This window comes from Tenrec ecaudatus, chromosome 1 (assembly GCF_050624435.1).
Source record: "Tenrec ecaudatus isolate mTenEca1 chromosome 1, mTenEca1.hap1, whole genome shotgun sequence".
Taxonomy (NCBI): domain Eukaryota; kingdom Metazoa; phylum Chordata; class Mammalia; order Afrosoricida; family Tenrecidae; genus Tenrec; species Tenrec ecaudatus.
The window spans coordinates 230941439-230958470 of record NC_134530.1 but is presented as its reverse complement, the minus strand read 5'-3'; the positions used below and the strand labels follow the sequence as shown (position 1 = coordinate 230958470).

Genomic DNA, 17032 nt, shown 5'->3' with positions numbered 1-17032 from the left:
TGCACACTTCTAGCTTCCCCGCAGTGAAAAGGATACAGTTTTCCTCATTAAAACCCTCCTAGCTGTGGCATTTCTCTTATATAGGAGCATGGCATAACAACAACAGTCTCCGTGACCACAAACTGGGTCACGCTTAAAATCCCAGACGCTGATTCGTTCACGGAAATCCAAATCTAAGGGACAAATGGGCCCTGTTCGCTCGGAAAGCTCCCAGGGAAGTTTCTTCCTGGCCTCTGCCTAGCTGCTAGTGGTTTCTGGAATCCTGGACATCCCTGGCTTACAGAGACATGGCTGCCACTCTGCTACCCTCTCGTGCGCCGTTTTCCCCTCTGTGTCTCTTCCCTTCTCGGGAGACCACTCATGCTGGACAAGAGAAGAGCCGCCCCCCCCCCAACATACACCACACACACACACACACACACACACACACACACACTGCAGTCTGACCTCGTGCTAACTAGTAAGAATTTTCAAGGGCTCTATTCCAAACGAGGTCACATCACAGAGACCCAGAGGGTAGGCCTTCAGGACATCTTCTTGGGAGACACACTTCAGCCTATAACAGGATTGACCCAGCAAGCGTGGACATTGAAAGTGTTCTAAGACTGAAAGCAAGAGAGAGCAGGGAACAGTGTGTGGTGTGTGTGTGTGTGTGTGTGTGTGTGTGTGTGTGTGTGTGTGTGTGTGAGAGAGAGAGAGAGAGAGAGAAAACAGGGTCCACGTGGCACAAGAGCCTGCAGGAGAACAGGGAGCCTGGGACAGGCTCTCAGCAGACCACGCTGAAAGTATCACATGCTTTTGAAACAGGGCTCTTCAAACTTTAAATGGGGGGGGGGAACTCACTGTCCCTCAGACCCATTGGAGGGCCAGACTGTAGTTTAAAAAAAACAACAACCTATGAACAAATTCCTATGCACACTGTACATATCTTATTTTGAAGAAAAAAGAAAACAAACCCGGTGGGCCCGATAAATGTCCTCGGCGGGCCGCATGTGGCCCACAGGCAGTAGTTTGAGGACCCCTGCTTTGAAGCAAGCCATCCACAGCTCCACAGGCTCGAGACACTTTTACCACTGGCAGCTCCACCCAACATCATATTAAACGTCATGAAATGAATCCATATTACAAGTTTTTAAATTTTTTTAAATGAAAGGAGTATAATAACTGATTTTTAATTATTGGTGATTTATCTATTTAATTATTTCCCCATCAGATTTATATTTGTTTTGAAGCCAGTAAAACTTTTCTCTTTGTTTCTGGCTTGGGGACTGCCAGGCCCTTGATCATCAGCTCACAGGTCCCCCGCCCCGGGCCCTGGTCTCTAATCAGAACAAAACGTCAGATGTGTGCTTTAGAAGGCTCGCGCTTTAGGAAGCAGCACGGGTTTCTGGTTGGGAGACAGCAGCTGTGACGTACTGACAGATGCTGTGACAGTGCAGGGGAGAGGGAGAACGGAACCTTCGGGAGCCGCCTCTATGAATAACGGAGTGTCCCCCAGGAACGGGACACAGGTAGCACTTGACAGACGAGGGAAAGGGACAGGCAAACATATTCGGTCAGTTTTGATCTTGGGCAAGTAGGATATGTCTGCGCCCAAGCTGGGCACTCACTTAGGAGAAGCAACAGCCAAAGGAGAGAGTCGAGGAGGTCTGGGCATGTTATGTCAACGGTGCTTGTGGAATCTACAGGGGGAGATGTCCAGAAGGCATCTGCAGACAGGAAATAATTGGGTTACGGATTTAGATATGGAGACCATCCAAGTTGAGGGAGTGATTGGAAAACATGGATGAGCTTGGTTGAAATAAGAAGGGAGGCTTAGACCCAGGGCACAGTTACAATCCCCGGCAGGGCCGAGTCAAGGCGTCCACAAAGACATGGACAGGGTTCCACAGAGAGGAAGGAGTAGACCAAGAAATGTGGTCTAATGCAAAGCCAGGGACAGAACATTTCCAAAGGGAAGGAAAGGTCAGAGACCTAAAGCTCTAGTCCTGGGGAGTGTGGCAGGGTTTCTGTCTAATGGGACCTGGCAGGTTATATTCAGAAGTCATTACAGGGCATCCTATCTCTCTGACTCTTGCCGTGGCTGCTCCTTCGTGTACTCATCTTCCAGGAGGATGAAACTCGAGGACCAGGTGTCTGGTACTCAGGTGCAGGTGGTCACGGGATGAGGGAATGCCTCAAAGACATCTTCCTGGGGAAGGAAGGCTGGAGCCATGTCTGAGGACCTACGGTGTGCTCAGCAGGGAAGCGAGGTGAACCATACTGGCAGAGGGACCCCAGATGCCTTCTAACCTCACAACCCTCAGCCCAATATCCCTTCCCCAGATAATATTTTTAGAAATATTTAAAATAGGAACTCATCTAAAGGCCACTTATGGATTGAATTGGGCCCCTGCCACTCCCCCAAATAAATGTCAGCTTGCCTGCCCATGATTCTCACTGGTTTGACAGTTATATAATGAGGTCATGGGACACTTATGTAACAATACAATCATCCCTCGTGATGTGATCTGAGGGGATGAGCCCTGATCTGCTGTAAGGGGATTAGAATGGGATGCATCATCTCTAATCAGGTTACAGCCCCAATCCAATGGAAGGGTAGTTTTCCTGGAGTGTGGCTTGCATGATCTTTTCTCTTTTAAGAGATGAGAAGAATAGAGAACTGAGCAGAGACAAAGGGACATATTACCACCAAGAAAGAAGAGTTGAGAGTGAAACATGTCCTTTGGATCCAGGGTCCCTGTGTTGGGAACCTCCTAGACTCTGAGGAAGATTGATGACCAAGAACCTCCACCTGGGCCAATAAGGAAAGCAAGCCTTTCCCTGGAGATGGCTTTTGTGGCATCCTAAACAGTGAGAGAATGACTTTCTGTCTGCTGAAGCCAAGCATGTGTAGTATTTCTGTTGTAGCAGCATTAGATAACAAGGACGCCACCCTAAGAATAGAGGAAAAGTACTTGACCCAATACCGGTACCCACAGCCCTTCACTGCATCACCCCAGACCTGAGCCACAGGGTGAAGCTATAGGGCCAGGAAGAAAGACGGTTTTTCCTCATGGCTTCTGCCTAATGCCCTCTTGTTCTGGGTACTTCAGGTCTGGGAGGCTTGACCCTTGACTCAACCACAATGATGTGGTGGTTGTTATGGGCAGGGGATGTTGAGTGATGTCTGATTCACAGTGACCCTGTGTACAGAGGGCAAAGCACTGCTCAGCCCTGCACCATCCTCATAACCAGGGTTATGTGGGAGCCCATGGTTGTAGCCACTGTGTCCATCCATAGCGTTGAAGGTCCTCTTCTCTTTTGCTGCCCCTCTACTTTTCCAAGCATGTTGTCTGTTTCCAGGGACTGGTCTCTCCTGACAACATGTCCAAAGCACGTGAGGCAACAGCTCTCCATTTTCACTTCCAAAGAGCACTTTGGCTGTTCTTCTTCCAAGACAGGTCTGTTTGTCCTTTGGGCCACCCGTGTCACTTTCGATGTTCCTCCCCAGCACCATCATTCAAATGCATCAATGGCAGTGTCCAACCTTCACACACCTGTGAGGCTACTGACCTGAGATAAGTACCAATAAAGATGTAGCCCTCCATTATGCAGTATTCCTTCATGGGTGCATCCACTAGTTCTGCATTTATTAAGCACCTACTGCCCCATGCACCCAGCAGCTGAGGTAGAAAGGTGACTGAGGCAAGGTTCTTGCTCACATATGACACACAGTGGCGAGGTGAGTGACTGCATGCTGTGAAGTGTCCTGTAACATCATGCCATCAGAGAGCCCGGTAGGGAGTGGTCAGCTCTGCCCAGGGGCTGGGAGCATCAGGAAAGATTTCCAAGAAGAGTTGACTTTAGAGTGGAGATGCCAGGCAGATATGGGTGGGCTTTATAGGAAGGGGGAAATGTGGCGCAGAGGTATAGACAGAGACCTGGAGGTTGCCCAACACATTCAATAGCCCTTATAGGAACTGTTGACCTTGACTTTTAGAAGTTCATGGGAAAATAGAATGGAAAGAGTGGACAATTTCCGTGAACTTGTTGAAGCCCTCTCTGTACATATTTAGTTGTCTTCTGGGGATTGAAGGCGTGCCTGCAAGGACACGGCTCACTCGTTCAGGGTGAAGCACCAACCCTGACCAATGTGCTTTGTGAAAACGCAAACCCCGCAGGAAGGTAACACATATGGTTACAGCATCTCCCTGGACCTGACCTGACGGAGTCCCTCAGCCTTGGGCAGAGCCCCCTGGTGCCCATGGCTCTCAGAACGGCACACTAACCCTTCCCATCCCCCCCCCCACCCTTCTACCACCACCACCACCACACACATCTTCCCAACCTCATCCTTCTTGGGCACATGAAATTCAGAGATGAGACTCTGTTCCTGCTCTCCCCACTTCCCCGGAAGTGGGTGGTGTAATCCCAGGTGCCCATGGGTGAGAGAGACTCAGGCTGAGTGGAGGATGAAAGCCGTTAGAGTTCTCACCAGGCTGGTTGCGGAGAGGCAGAGGCAGTTGTGCACGTCTCGCCTGGTTAGCAGGCTGCCCCTTAATAGGCTCCCTCTCCGCGCTTCATTCTCCACCACTAGCAATGTTCTTTGGGTTAGGCTGGGGCAGGCGGGGGCAGTTTGGTGGGAGGGCTGCCTGAAACGTGTCTGTCCTCAGAAAGGTGACAGAGCCTGCTCCTGAGCGGCTGAGTCTAATTTCTCTGCATCTGGAGGACGGGGCGGCCCCTGGCAGGTTTAAGCCCAGGGATGGCTCTCACCTTCACTGTCATCAGAAGCACAGGCTCCCTTCAGTCGGGCAGTGGGGCATGCCTGGACTGGAAGCTTTTAAAATAATTCTCTTTTAGTCTAAACAATGGACATAGAAAAATTGTAAATGCTTCTTAGACTGAAATTCCAACTATTACTATGAATATTGACTAACACAGGTATTGGACTTAGAATTATCTTTATATATATTATATTTTTAGTAAATAATTTTATTGGGGCTCATACAATTTTTTTAAAAACATTTTATTAGGGGCTCATACAACTATTATCACAATCCATACATATACATACATTAATTGTATAAAGCACATCTGTACATTCTTTGCCCTAATCATTTTTTTTACATTTTATTAGGGGCTCATACAATTCTTATCACAATCCATACATTTACATACATCAATTGTATAAAGCACATCCGTACATTCTTTGCCCTAATCATTTTCAAAGCATTTGCTCTCCACTTAAGCCCTTTGCATCAGGTCCTCTTTTTTTCCCCTCCCTCCCCACTCCCCCCTCCCTCATGGGGGCTCATACAATTTTTATCACAATCCATACATCCATCCATTGTGTCAAGCATATTTGTACATATGTTGCCATCATCAGTTTGAAAACATTTTCTTTCTACTTGAACCCTTGATATCAGCTCCTCATCTCCTCCCTCCCCTCCCTCCCTCCCTCATAAATTCTTGATAATTTACTAAAAATTTTTTTCATGTGTTACACTATCCGATGTCTCCCTTCACCCACTTTTCTGTTGTCTATCCCCCTGGGAAGGGGTTATATGTATATCATTGTGATTGCTTCTCCCTTTCTCCCCCACCTTCCCCTTCCCCTCCTGGTATCTCTATTCTCATTATTGGTTCTGAGGAGTTTATCTGTCTTGGAATCCCTGTGTTATGAGCTCTTATCTGTACCAGTGTGCATGCTCTGGTCTAGCCGTATTTGTAAGGTAGAATTGAGGTCATGATAGAGTGTGTATGGGGGTGGGGGCGGGGGGGGGAGAGGAGGCATTAAAGAACTAGAGGAAAGTTGTATGTTTCATTAGTGCTGTACTGCATCCTGACTGGCTTGTCTCTTCCTGTGACCCTTCTGTAAGGGGATGTCCAGTTGTCTACAGATGAGTTTGAGTCTCATCACTGCCCTCCTCCTCATTCACAATGATATGATTTTTTGTTTGGGGTCTTTGATGTCTGATACCTGATCCCGTCGACACCTCATGATCACACAAGCTGGTGTGCTTCTTCCATGTGGATTTTGTTGCTTCTCAGCTAGAAGGCTGCTTGTTTATCTTTAAGCCTTTAAGATGCCAGATGCTATATCTTTTGATAGCCGGGCACCATCAGTTTTCTTCACCCCACATGCTTATGCACTCGCTTTGTCTCTGAGATGGCAATTTTATGTGGCGCTATGTGGTGCTTGGAGCCCTGGTGTCCTTCTTTGCTAACCACAAAGTCAGCAGTTCAAAACCACCAGCTGTTCCGAGGGAGAAAGATCGGCTTTCTCCTCTAGTAAAGAGTCCTACGGGGTTGCTGTGAGTTGGCGTGGGCTCCATGGCAGTGAGGTTTTCCGGTTTTGTTTCTGGCTTTATGTGGTACTTACAGTACTGCAAGTTTATCCCCAGCTGCTTCTGACAAACAGCGCTGTTAGAGAGGGTTGCTCCCTGGGAAGTTCAGTGGTCCAAGGGGGCCCAGCTGTGAGGACAGATGGGGTCTCCCCCCTCTGGGTCCAGGTTCTTCTCCCTCCGTCTTGGATTCCACGTCCCCCAGCCTACCTCACAGAGGAGCCCAAATGAAGACCCCCCCCCCCCGCCCCTGTCCTTTCTCAGCAGGCCCTGGAGGGGCCATGTCCCTTATCCCATGGCTCCGTTGGAATGAGGCCCCACCGCGCTTGTCCTCGCAGAGCCCGGCCGAGATGGTCCTGGACACCCTCATGATGGAGCTGGCGGGGCAGATGCGGGAGGCCGAGAGGCAGCAGCGGGCGCGCAACAACACCAACCGGAAGATCCGCACGGGCGTGGACTACAGCTGGCTGGCCAGCACGCCCCGGCTCACCTACGACCTCAGCCCAGGCGAGCGGCTGCAGCTGGAGGACGTCTGCGCCAAAATCCACCCGTCTTACTGTGGGCCCGCCATCCTCAGGTAACCCCGGCATTGGGGTGGGGCCAGCTAGCGGCTGCAGGGAGGGTGCCTGCAGTGGCCCAGAACCAGAGGCAGATCCCAGTGATCTGTTTTCCAGAAGGGCTGGGTCTGAGGAGGCGCCTGAAAGCAGCCAGGGGACTCCAGGCCAGGGCTAGGGCCAGAGGCGGTGTCTGGAGGCTCAGGAATTTCGATGGAAACAAATCCAGGATGTGGAGCTCTCTCCTCTCCCGGCCCACGTAGCCCTGGTGACAGTGATTAAGAGTTGGACTACTAACCACAAGGTCAGCAGCTTGAAAGTATAGGAAGGTCCACGGGAGGAAGTCAGGGTTTTCTACTATCAGAATGAGTTACCCTCTGGGAAACTCCCAGGGGCAAGTCTACCTTGTGCTATCGGGTCGTTATGCCTTGGAATGACTCGATAGATGGCTATGAATTTGATTTTGAGTTCTGTCAGGGCCCAAATTTTACCTTCTCTTTTTTGTTTTGTGATTTTATACCAAGGAAGTCCCTCCATACCCTCCAGCCCCAATCCACTGCACTCTGCAAGTGTTTCTGGTTTCTGAAGCACTGTGGGGCCAGGTGGCTGTGAGCCCTGGGGTGGTCCTGCTAATGAGAGAATCTGAGTGGGCAAACCAAAACCTCTGGCCAAGAGGAGGGAGGCGGAGGCCCTTCACAGGGTAAAGTGAGTGTCCTGCCAGGTGTCCTTTCTCATGTAAAGCGGGCGGGCTGAGTCCTACCTTTCAAGCCAGTGGAAGAAAGCACAGTAGGTGCTAAACTTGGACTTGGAAGGATTGTGATTTCTTGAGCTCTAAGGACAGTAGGACACAGGAGCCCAGAAGAACCCCGGGCATTTGGGGAACCATTTGGTCCCTGGAGCACAGCGTCTTCAGGGAAGTAACAGGGGACAGCTCTTCCAGGGCCAAACAGCGCCACCCAAGCCACCTGCAAAGGTGATCAGAAGGTACAGGGGGGCAGATAGCACGGCAGCCACATGATCAGCCACAGAGAGATGACTCTGACTTCTGGGCCAGCAGGGGTGGGAGAGGCTGAGCCAGTGGTGAGGCTTCGTGCAAGTCTGTCAATAACCTTTGTGGCAAGATCTTTACAGAAATTATTCAACCTCCCCAAAAGGCAGCTACCTGGTGAGGCCCCTAGGTGGCGCACACGCTTCGTGCTCAGATGGCTAGTCCCACGCCGCTGCCCACTTCACCCCTGACTCCCCGCACCCGCCCTCTCCCCCTGCGCCCTAGGTTCCGGCAGCTGGTGGCGGAGCATGAGCCCGAGGTGCAGGAGGTGGCCAAGCTGTTCCGCTCGGTGCTGCAGGAGGTCCTGGAGAGGATGAAGGAGGAGGAGGAGGCTCACAAGCTGACGCGGCAGTGGAGCCTGCGACCCCGGGGCACCTTCAAGACCCGCGCGCGCATCTCCCCGTTCGCCAGCGACATCCGCACCATCTCGGAGGACGTGGAGCGGGAGACGCCGCCGCCGCCCCGGGCCTGGAGCATGCCCGAATTCCGGGCGCCCCAAGACGACTGACCCTTGCGCCTCTCCTGCCCGGAAACTGAGCCACCTGCAGGAGGGCATGATAGGCTGGTGACCCGGTCACCAGGTCCTGGAACCTCCCCCCACCTGCTCTTGTTAACGCGGCCAAAGAAGAGGCGACCCACCAATCTCAAGATACTCCTGTTAGACGGACCACCAGGTCCACTCTCCCTGCAGCTCCCGGGCCTGTAGTTTTAGGACTTAGCTGCCCAAGCCAATAGCTCCTACCTGCCTGCTATGTACCTGCAGCCCTGGGCAGACAAGTCAAGATCCCACCCCCATCTTCCGCTTCTACCTGGAAGGGAGGGTTTCCTTGCCTTCCTGCCAAGACTGGGATTCACCTCAACTTCAGGGACGTCCTGTGGACCACCTCTCCCTGGGTAACGATGAGGTCTGTTGGATGGCGTCCACTCTCAGTGGGTGACCAGCTAGCCTCACCACTGCAAGTGGATGGCCCGTGTGGAAGGAATCAGGCCGTCCATCAAGCTCACCCTCCTCCACTAGTGAGTGAGAGGGGCAGGCTTCTTCACCACAAACTACAGTGAGATAGGTGCCCAGGAGCTGTGAGCCTGTGCCTGCACACGGTCTCTACCCTGGAACCCTTGCTGGCACAGGTCCAAGGGCTACACATCAGCCTGTCTGAGGGTGGAGACTGAGCTGCTCACCAAGAAAGTTCACTGGGAAGGGGCTAGGTGGCCCTATGACCCTACCCCTCAGTGTCATCAGATAGGAGATGGCCAATTCCCACTGGCTTCAGCCCAGGGCATAGTGGTTTGGCTTTGGGTTGCGAACTACATGGTCTTCCCTGGGAGAAAGCCAAGGCTTTCTACTCCTGCAGTCTTGGAGACCCACAGGAGCAGTTCTACCGTGTCCTATAGGCTCCCTGTGAGTTGGCGTCCACTGGGTGGCAGGGAGTTTGCTGGAGGTCTTTGCACTCACTGTTCTGGAGGGCCAAGCCTTTGCCTCCCAGGGTCTCTCTTACAGCTGCTCATGCCTGCTCTCTGCTTTCCTCGGGAAAACAATATCCAGACTTCAAACTGTCCACGGCATCCACTGTCCTCCCGTGTTACGACACCGCCAGCTCTTGATGATGGATGGGCATGTGGCTTATCTCCTGTGAAAATCGACTGCTATGTGGACCATCCGTGGCCAGGCGGGGTCAGATGATCTCCTGACACACTCTGGGGCTGAAGTGGGGATGTGTGTGTGTGTGTGTGTGTGTGTGTATGTGTGTAGGTGTGGGAAAATGTCTGCCCTCAACCATTAATTCATGCCCAGTAAATGCAAACAAAGCCTAACACTAAAAGACAGATCAATGGGAGAGAAATTCGTGCATGCTCTGGCCAACCTAGGGAAAACTGTTTTTCCCCCAATTTTAATGTTGTTTTTTCCTCTCAGTTTTTTCAGTAGTGCTAGGAAATTGGACAGGTATTCCGAAAGAGAGATGGATAAATTAAAATTCCTGACTTTACTCTGATTTCTCCCTAATCATAAATTTCCATCCTGAAAACCATGGCACATACACATTCAAACTCATGGTATTTGATGGTTAAAAAGACAAATACTGACCAGAGAAATGTGTGGGGAAACATTATTTTAATGATTTGGTTTTGAATTATTTTCACTCTACTCTGAGTTGAGACGTACACCATGCTGGGACTTTATCCCACACTCTCAAGATGATGAGTATGAAGGAGATCTGGCCACACCATTGAACTTGAGGGATTGATTCTGCTGATCTGGATGGCTGTGCCAGTTCCCTTCTTACCCACTGCTCCAGGTGGGTCCCTCCTGAAGCTGGGTGTATGGCTGAAGAGGACAAACTTCCACAATAGAGGACCATCCTTTGTTCAAGAGTAGATGAGTAGCTTCACTCCCCCTTCTAGAAACTCTAAACAAGCGCTCAAAACCCAACACTATCCAGATAAAAGTGTTGATGGGCTCATTAACATAATTGATAAAAAGCTGATTATTTAAGTGAAAGTACACATTTTAAAACATCTTACATATTTTAGCCCAAGACAAAAAAAAGTTCATTCATTTGCCAAGCACTCCAACACGGTGGAGGTTTAAACTGAGTTCCTGTGTTTTTAAGTATGGTTGGGTGATGGGAATTTCATACCTACTTGTTCTTACTTTGTGTTCATTCTAAATCAACATCCTAATAGGACAGTTGGCATAGGTAGACTTGAAAACAGACAGAAGGTACCCTTGTTAAGCAGAACAATTCAGCTGGTGGGCATAAGCATGTTGGGGGATAATACTACGAGCAAAGAGCCTACTAGCTGCGAGTTTTGAGTGTCCTGGTCATGGGTCAGAGTGTATTCCAGAGGGTCCTGTCCACCTGGTGACCTGGAGGAGCCTGGTTAAAAGTGAACCTGCTGTTTTCCTTCTTCCCCATTACGCTACATGTACCTATTTCACCAAAAGCCACATGCCTGGGCCTTTCAATGTGGTGGTCTATTTAATTTCAAGTAATTGGAAGCTGAGAAAGTCTTCTCTGTGTGGTTGGGTGTGGCAAGAACAAGCCCAGCAACTCTCAGATCTGACAGAAGGAATCTACCAGGACCCTGTTGTTCTGGGCCAGTGGACCTCGACTGGTGGCCCTCAACCTTGTCAGGGCCCAGAAGTTGTACCTCTGGATCCAGATTGTTTAAGGGAGTAATGATGTCTGCTTTGATTTCTATTTCTAAAAGCTCAATGACAACAAATAAATAGTTTTTTCCTTAAAGACAAAACCACGTGAGAGTCTCCTTGTGAGTATCCGGTGAGCACTGGGTGGTGGGTGATGAGTGACGGTATGATATTAGGTGTTATTAATTTTATTAAGGTGTTGGGTGATGAGTGACGGTAGGGATGAGTTGAGCATACTCAAGATTCTGACAAGTAACTGGGTTGCACCCAGCTCAACATCACTAGCCACTAGAGCAGCGGTTCTCAACCTTCCTCATGCCACAACCCTTTAATACAGTTCCTCATGTTGTGGTGACCTCTCAACCATAAAATTATTTTTGTTGCAGCTGATGGTGCCCAGCTATCAAAAGATATAGCGTCTGGAGTCTTAAAGGCTTGAAGGTAAACAAGCGGTCATCTAGCTCAGAAGCAACAAAGCCCACAGGGAAGAAGCACACCAGCCTGTGCAATCACAAGATGTCGAAGGGATCAGGTATCAGACATCATCAGAACAAAAAATCAGATCATTGTGAATGAGGGGGAGTGCAGAGTGAGGACCCAAAGCACCTGTGTAGGCAACTGGACATCCCCTTTCAGAAGGGTGGTGGGGAGGAGATAAGCCACTCAGGGTGCAGTGTAGCAACCACGCAACATACAACTTTCCTCTAGTTCCTAAATGCTTCCTCCCCCCACTATCATGATCCCAATTCTACCTTACAAATCTGGCTAGACCAGAGGATGTACACTGGTACAGATGGGAACTGGAAACACAGGGACTCCAGAGCGGATGATCCCTTCAGGACCAGCGGTGAGAGTGGCTATACCGGGAGGGCGGAGGGAGAGTGGGGTGGAAAGGGGGGATTGATTACAGGATCTACATATAACCTCTTCCCTGGGGGACAGACAACAGAAAAGTGGGTGAAGGGAGTCTTCAGACAGTGCAAGATATGACAAAATAATAAGTTATAAATTATCAAGGGTTCATAAGGGAGGGGGAAAAGGGGAGGGAGAGGAAAAGATGAGGAGTTGATGCCAGGGTCTTAAGTGGAGAGCGAATGTTTTGAGAATGATGAGAGCAATGAATGTACAAATGTGCTTTACACAATTGATGTATGTATGGATTGTGATAAGAGTTGTATGAGTCCTTAATAAAATGATTTAAAAAAAATAATAAATACATAATTAAATAAATTCAGATTATCTCCCCCCAAAATTATGTTCATTGCTACTTCATCACTGTTATTTTGCTACTAATATGAATTGGGTGACTCCTGTGAAAGGGTCCTTTGACACCCAAAGGGGTCAAGACCCACAGGTTGAGAACCGCTGCACTAGAGGGAGTGGGTGCTGCTGGACCACTCTACCCGACTACCATCGAGTGGGTCCCAGCTAAGCACGCCCAAAGGCACAGTCGAATTGCTCCACAGGATTCCTGAGACCATAGATCTTTATGGAAATTTTTGCCACATTGTTCTCCCATTAGAGTGGCTAGTGGTTTTGAACTGGTGGCCTTGTGATTAGTGGCTTGATGCTTATTTCCAGGTTCCTTGGGGCACTTTGTAGCTACATTGTCCTGTACTTTGTTTTATTTATTACTTATTTTACCCACTTATTATGAAAAGCCTCAAACACACAAAAGCAGAGAGAAAAAGAGCCCTCATGCTGTCACCCGCCTTTTATCTTTAAGTTTGGGTTTTTGTTCATCTTCAACAGTTACGGAAATTTGGGCAGGCTTGCCCAAATCTCTTTGTGTGTGCGTGTGAAGTATTTTCAAACGAATCCCAGGAATCATGACATTTCAGTTCTGAAAAGGTCATGGTGCATCTCTAAAGAGTAAGATTTTCCCATATAACTCATGAAGCTTGGTGGCGGTCTATTAGGTCGGCAGTTCAAAAATACCAGGTGCTCTGTGGCAGAAAGATAGGTCTTTCTACTCCCACAAACAAGGACAGTCTCAGAACCAGAGAGGCAGTGCAACCTTGTCCTCTGGGGTCACTATGCGTCAGCACTCATTTGAAGACAGTGGGTTTGGTTCCTTAAACTCATACACTGCTATTATGCCTCTTAATAAAATTAATAATAACACCTAATATCATCCAATATCCAACTCTCAAGTAAATTTCCCTATTGCTTTGAAATGATTTCTGCACTTTTATTTATTTTTAAAAATAATTTTATTGGGGGCTCATATCGCTTTTATCACAATCCACACATAAATACATTGTGTCAAGCACATTTGTACATTTGTTGCCATCATCATTTCCAAAACATTTTCTATCTACTTGAGCCCTTGTTATCAGCTCATTCCCCTCCTTCACTCTCCTCTCACAAACACTTGATGATTTTCAAAGTGTTATTATTTTTTAATGTCTCACACTGACTGACGTCTCCCTTCAGCCACTTTTCTGTGGTCTGTCTCCCAGGGAGGGGGTTATATGTAGATCATTGTGATCGGTTCCCTCATTCTCCCCCACCTTCCCCTTCCCCTCCAGGTATCACTACTATCATTATTGGTCCTGAGGGGTTTATCGGTCCTGGATTTTCCTGTGTTTCCAGTTCTTATCTGTACCCAAGTACATGCTCTGGTCTAGCTGGTTTTGTAAGGTAGAATTGGGATCATGATAGTGGGGGGAGGGGAGGAAGCATTAAAGAACTAGAGGAAAAGTTGTATGTTTCACCAGAGCTATACTGCACCCTGACTAGCTCGTCTCTTTCTTGTGACCCTTCTGTAAGGGGATGTCCAATTGTCTACAGATAGACTTTGGGCCCCCACTCTGCACTTCCCCTCATTAACACTGATATAATTTTTGGATTTGATCTTTGATGCCTGATCCCATCGACAAACACCTCATTATCACACAGGTTGATGTGCTTCTTCCATGTGGGTTTTGTTTCTTCTCAGCTAGATGGCCACTTGTTTATCTTCAAGCCTCTAAGACCCCAGATGCTCTACCTTTTGATAGCCAGGCACCATCAGCTTTCTTCACCACATTTGCTATGTACCAGTTTTATTTTTTTAAGAGAGGATCAAAGTATTGATCCTCTCAGTACCAAGAAAGCTGCAGCCCATTTTAGATGTAGTTATCTTGTGTTTATTGAACCTCATCATAAAGTATTTCTCAAAGCTAGAGGCCCTGAGGAACACACATCTTGACACAAAATAAGCTAGTGACTGCACATAAGCAATAACAGCTTTGCAAATTAGCCTAAAGATTGTCTTTACACAGATCTTTGCTATATTCATTAGATTGAAATTTTTCTTCATTGACCAATATGCTCTAGTCCTTTGAAAATAAATGTTAATCATATATATATAATGATCCCCTCTCCTCAGAAACTGTTACTTACTGCATGCTTATAATGAGTAAATAAATGGACAAAAATAAAACCAAAAACATGACTTCCATTTAAGAGAAACTAGCTAGACTTTCATTCGATGAAAATGAAGACCCTTCACTTTCATGTTTTACTTTCAGAGACATGCCTGCAAAAGCGCAATGTAAACCCGCTCCCCTTTCCTTGACCTTCACAAACCAGCCACTAAACATGCCCTTCCACCAATGAGTGGAATGCCCTTATTTTAAAGGGTATTTATAATCATACGTACCCTTATGATGAGAAATATTCCTTTAGTTCCCTTATTTTTAAATAGTTTTATTGATATACCATTCACATACCATACACTTCAATAGTGCAATCATATTCATTAAATCCAATCATCGCTACAATCGCTTCTAGAACCTTTTCTTCCTTCTTGTAATCTTTACCCGCTCCCCATTCCCTCCCAGCCCCCCCTGCTGTCCCCCATAAGCTTTTAATCTAGTTACTGCTGCTACGGATGCACCTATCCTGGATTTCACATACAGGAAAATATTAAAAATAATAACAGAAACAAAACAAACCAGAGAAAACCTTTAATCAAAAAGAAATCAGGAAATATTAAAAACTAGAACAAATTTAAAATGGGTCAAAAAAGAGACAAAATGATAAATTATTACATTCAAACCTAACTACATCAGTCATAATCAACTTTACAGTGCTCTCTGCATGACAGAAAACTGTTCACACCCCATGACTATGATTAAGGGGAGGCTTACTCCACGTAAAAACTGAAAAACAGCCTCTGCAAACTCAGTTTTCACAATTTAAGCTCAGATACCATTCTGCCCAAGGATTTGGATTTTTTTTTTAATCATCCTTGGATTATACAGACTAGTGTGCTTCTTCTATGTGGATTTAGTTGACAGCTGTCAACTAAGATGGCTTAGTTTGGAGTCATTTAGATGACTGCTTGTTTTAAGAAAAGCCTGTAAGACCCCAAAAGCTATTCTTTTTGAAAACTGAGCACCATTTGCAAAAATGCCCTTATTTTTTAAGGGTATTGCCTGGGGGCGTAGTGCTTATGTGTTAGGCTACTAATTGCAATGTCAGCATTTCGAACCACCAGCTCTAGAAAGATGAAGCTTTCTACCCTGGCAAATATTTAGAGTCTCAAAACTCCACAGGGGCAATTCTACTGGAACTGCAAACTGTAGCCCTAGAGGGTTGTTACGAGTCAGAATCTACTCATTGGTAGTGAGTGAGTGAGGGTTGCTTCGTGGACACATGACCTTTGCAGCCACATCAGGCCACCCATGCTTAGGACTCCTGCAGGGTTTTATGCTCTAGTGCTGACATCTTGAAATTCTTACTTTTCCTTTTCAACAAGAAGCCCTGCATCTAATTTGTACTGTGTGGCTGGTCCTGATGGAGCCTGTAATTGGGAGGCTCAGGATTGCCACTGACTTGATTCTGTCTGTGCGGGAGAACATACTCTCTCTCTTGTTCTTTCTCCCCCTTCCCTCTGGTCATCTCCTGGGTCGGCTTCCGTTTCTTCTGGTGCAGCCACACACTCTCTCTTTCTGCAACTTGGAAAAAATGGCTGCTGGTGCTCGGGAGGACGTGGCACTGTGTGGCACTACCAATTTTCACATAGCAACCCAGGCAACGACCTTACAGGTCACTGGAGGGGGGAGGGGACACACATAGCTAAGGATTGAACTACAAGCCAAAAGGCTGGCAGGACAAACTCATCCAGAAGTGCCTTTGGAGAAAGGCTAGATCCTTCCACCCTCGTATCTCAAATTCAAATGACTCCAAGACATTTCTGCCTCGGCCAACCCTATGGATCTTCTCACACCCCACACTCAGTGAAGAGTTAAACTTGTAGTGTATTAGGGCATCTTCAATTTCCTTTGCTCCCCTGAGAGAATTGTGTGTTTTAGTTCCACCCTTGCTCCGTAGTATTCAGCATTTGACAAGAATAGAGTGCTTACAGAGGCAGGAGCAGAAGAGACACCTGGGACCTTGAATTGAACCCAAGAACCAGGAACAATCGGGAGAGAACTCAAACTGGAGGAACAGGCTGTCCTATACATGTCCACCATGCCATAATAGGCAACCATACCCAACCTGGATGCCTTTTCCATAGTCCCCACTTTGGATGCCTGCTGTGTGTGTACCGAATTACCATAACCCTACCTATGTGGGCTCAATGCTCAGCATCCTTCACCTCCTTTCATGAATAAGTATGTCTTTCCTGCCTAAACTCCCTTTAAGCCCTTCCTGTTCCTTTTCTCAGAGAGATGGTCTGCACTGCCTCAGGGCCCTCCCAGGGAAGGCTCTTCTCTATCTAAACAGTGTTTGCTTGTGCAGCAAGCTTGACTCCCTGCTTCATTTGTATTCTTCCTTTTAAAAATCACCTTGTTGGGGGCTCTTACATCAATCCATACATCAATTGCAACAAGCACACTTATACATATGTCGCCATAATTGTTTTCCAAACATTATCTTTTTACATGTGCCCTTTGTATCTGCTCCTCTCCCTCCTCCTCCCCCATCACGAATCCTTGATAATTTATAAATTATTTTTTTCATA

The 17032-nt window shown here is 47.7% G+C and overlaps 1 protein-coding gene across 1 annotated transcript; it reads left to right on the top strand.

Moving 5' to 3' along the window:
* The first annotated feature begins 6607 nt into the window (after positions 1–6607).
* RD3 (RD3 regulator of GUCY2D) lies at positions 6608–8436 on the top strand. The gene is made up of 2 exons (XM_075540570.1): positions 6608–6903; positions 8154–8436. Exons 1-2 carry the CDS (start codon positions 6608–6610, stop codon positions 8434–8436), a joined length of 579 nt encoding a protein of 192 aa, XP_075396685.1.
* Positions 8437–17032: the final 8596 nt, after the last annotated feature.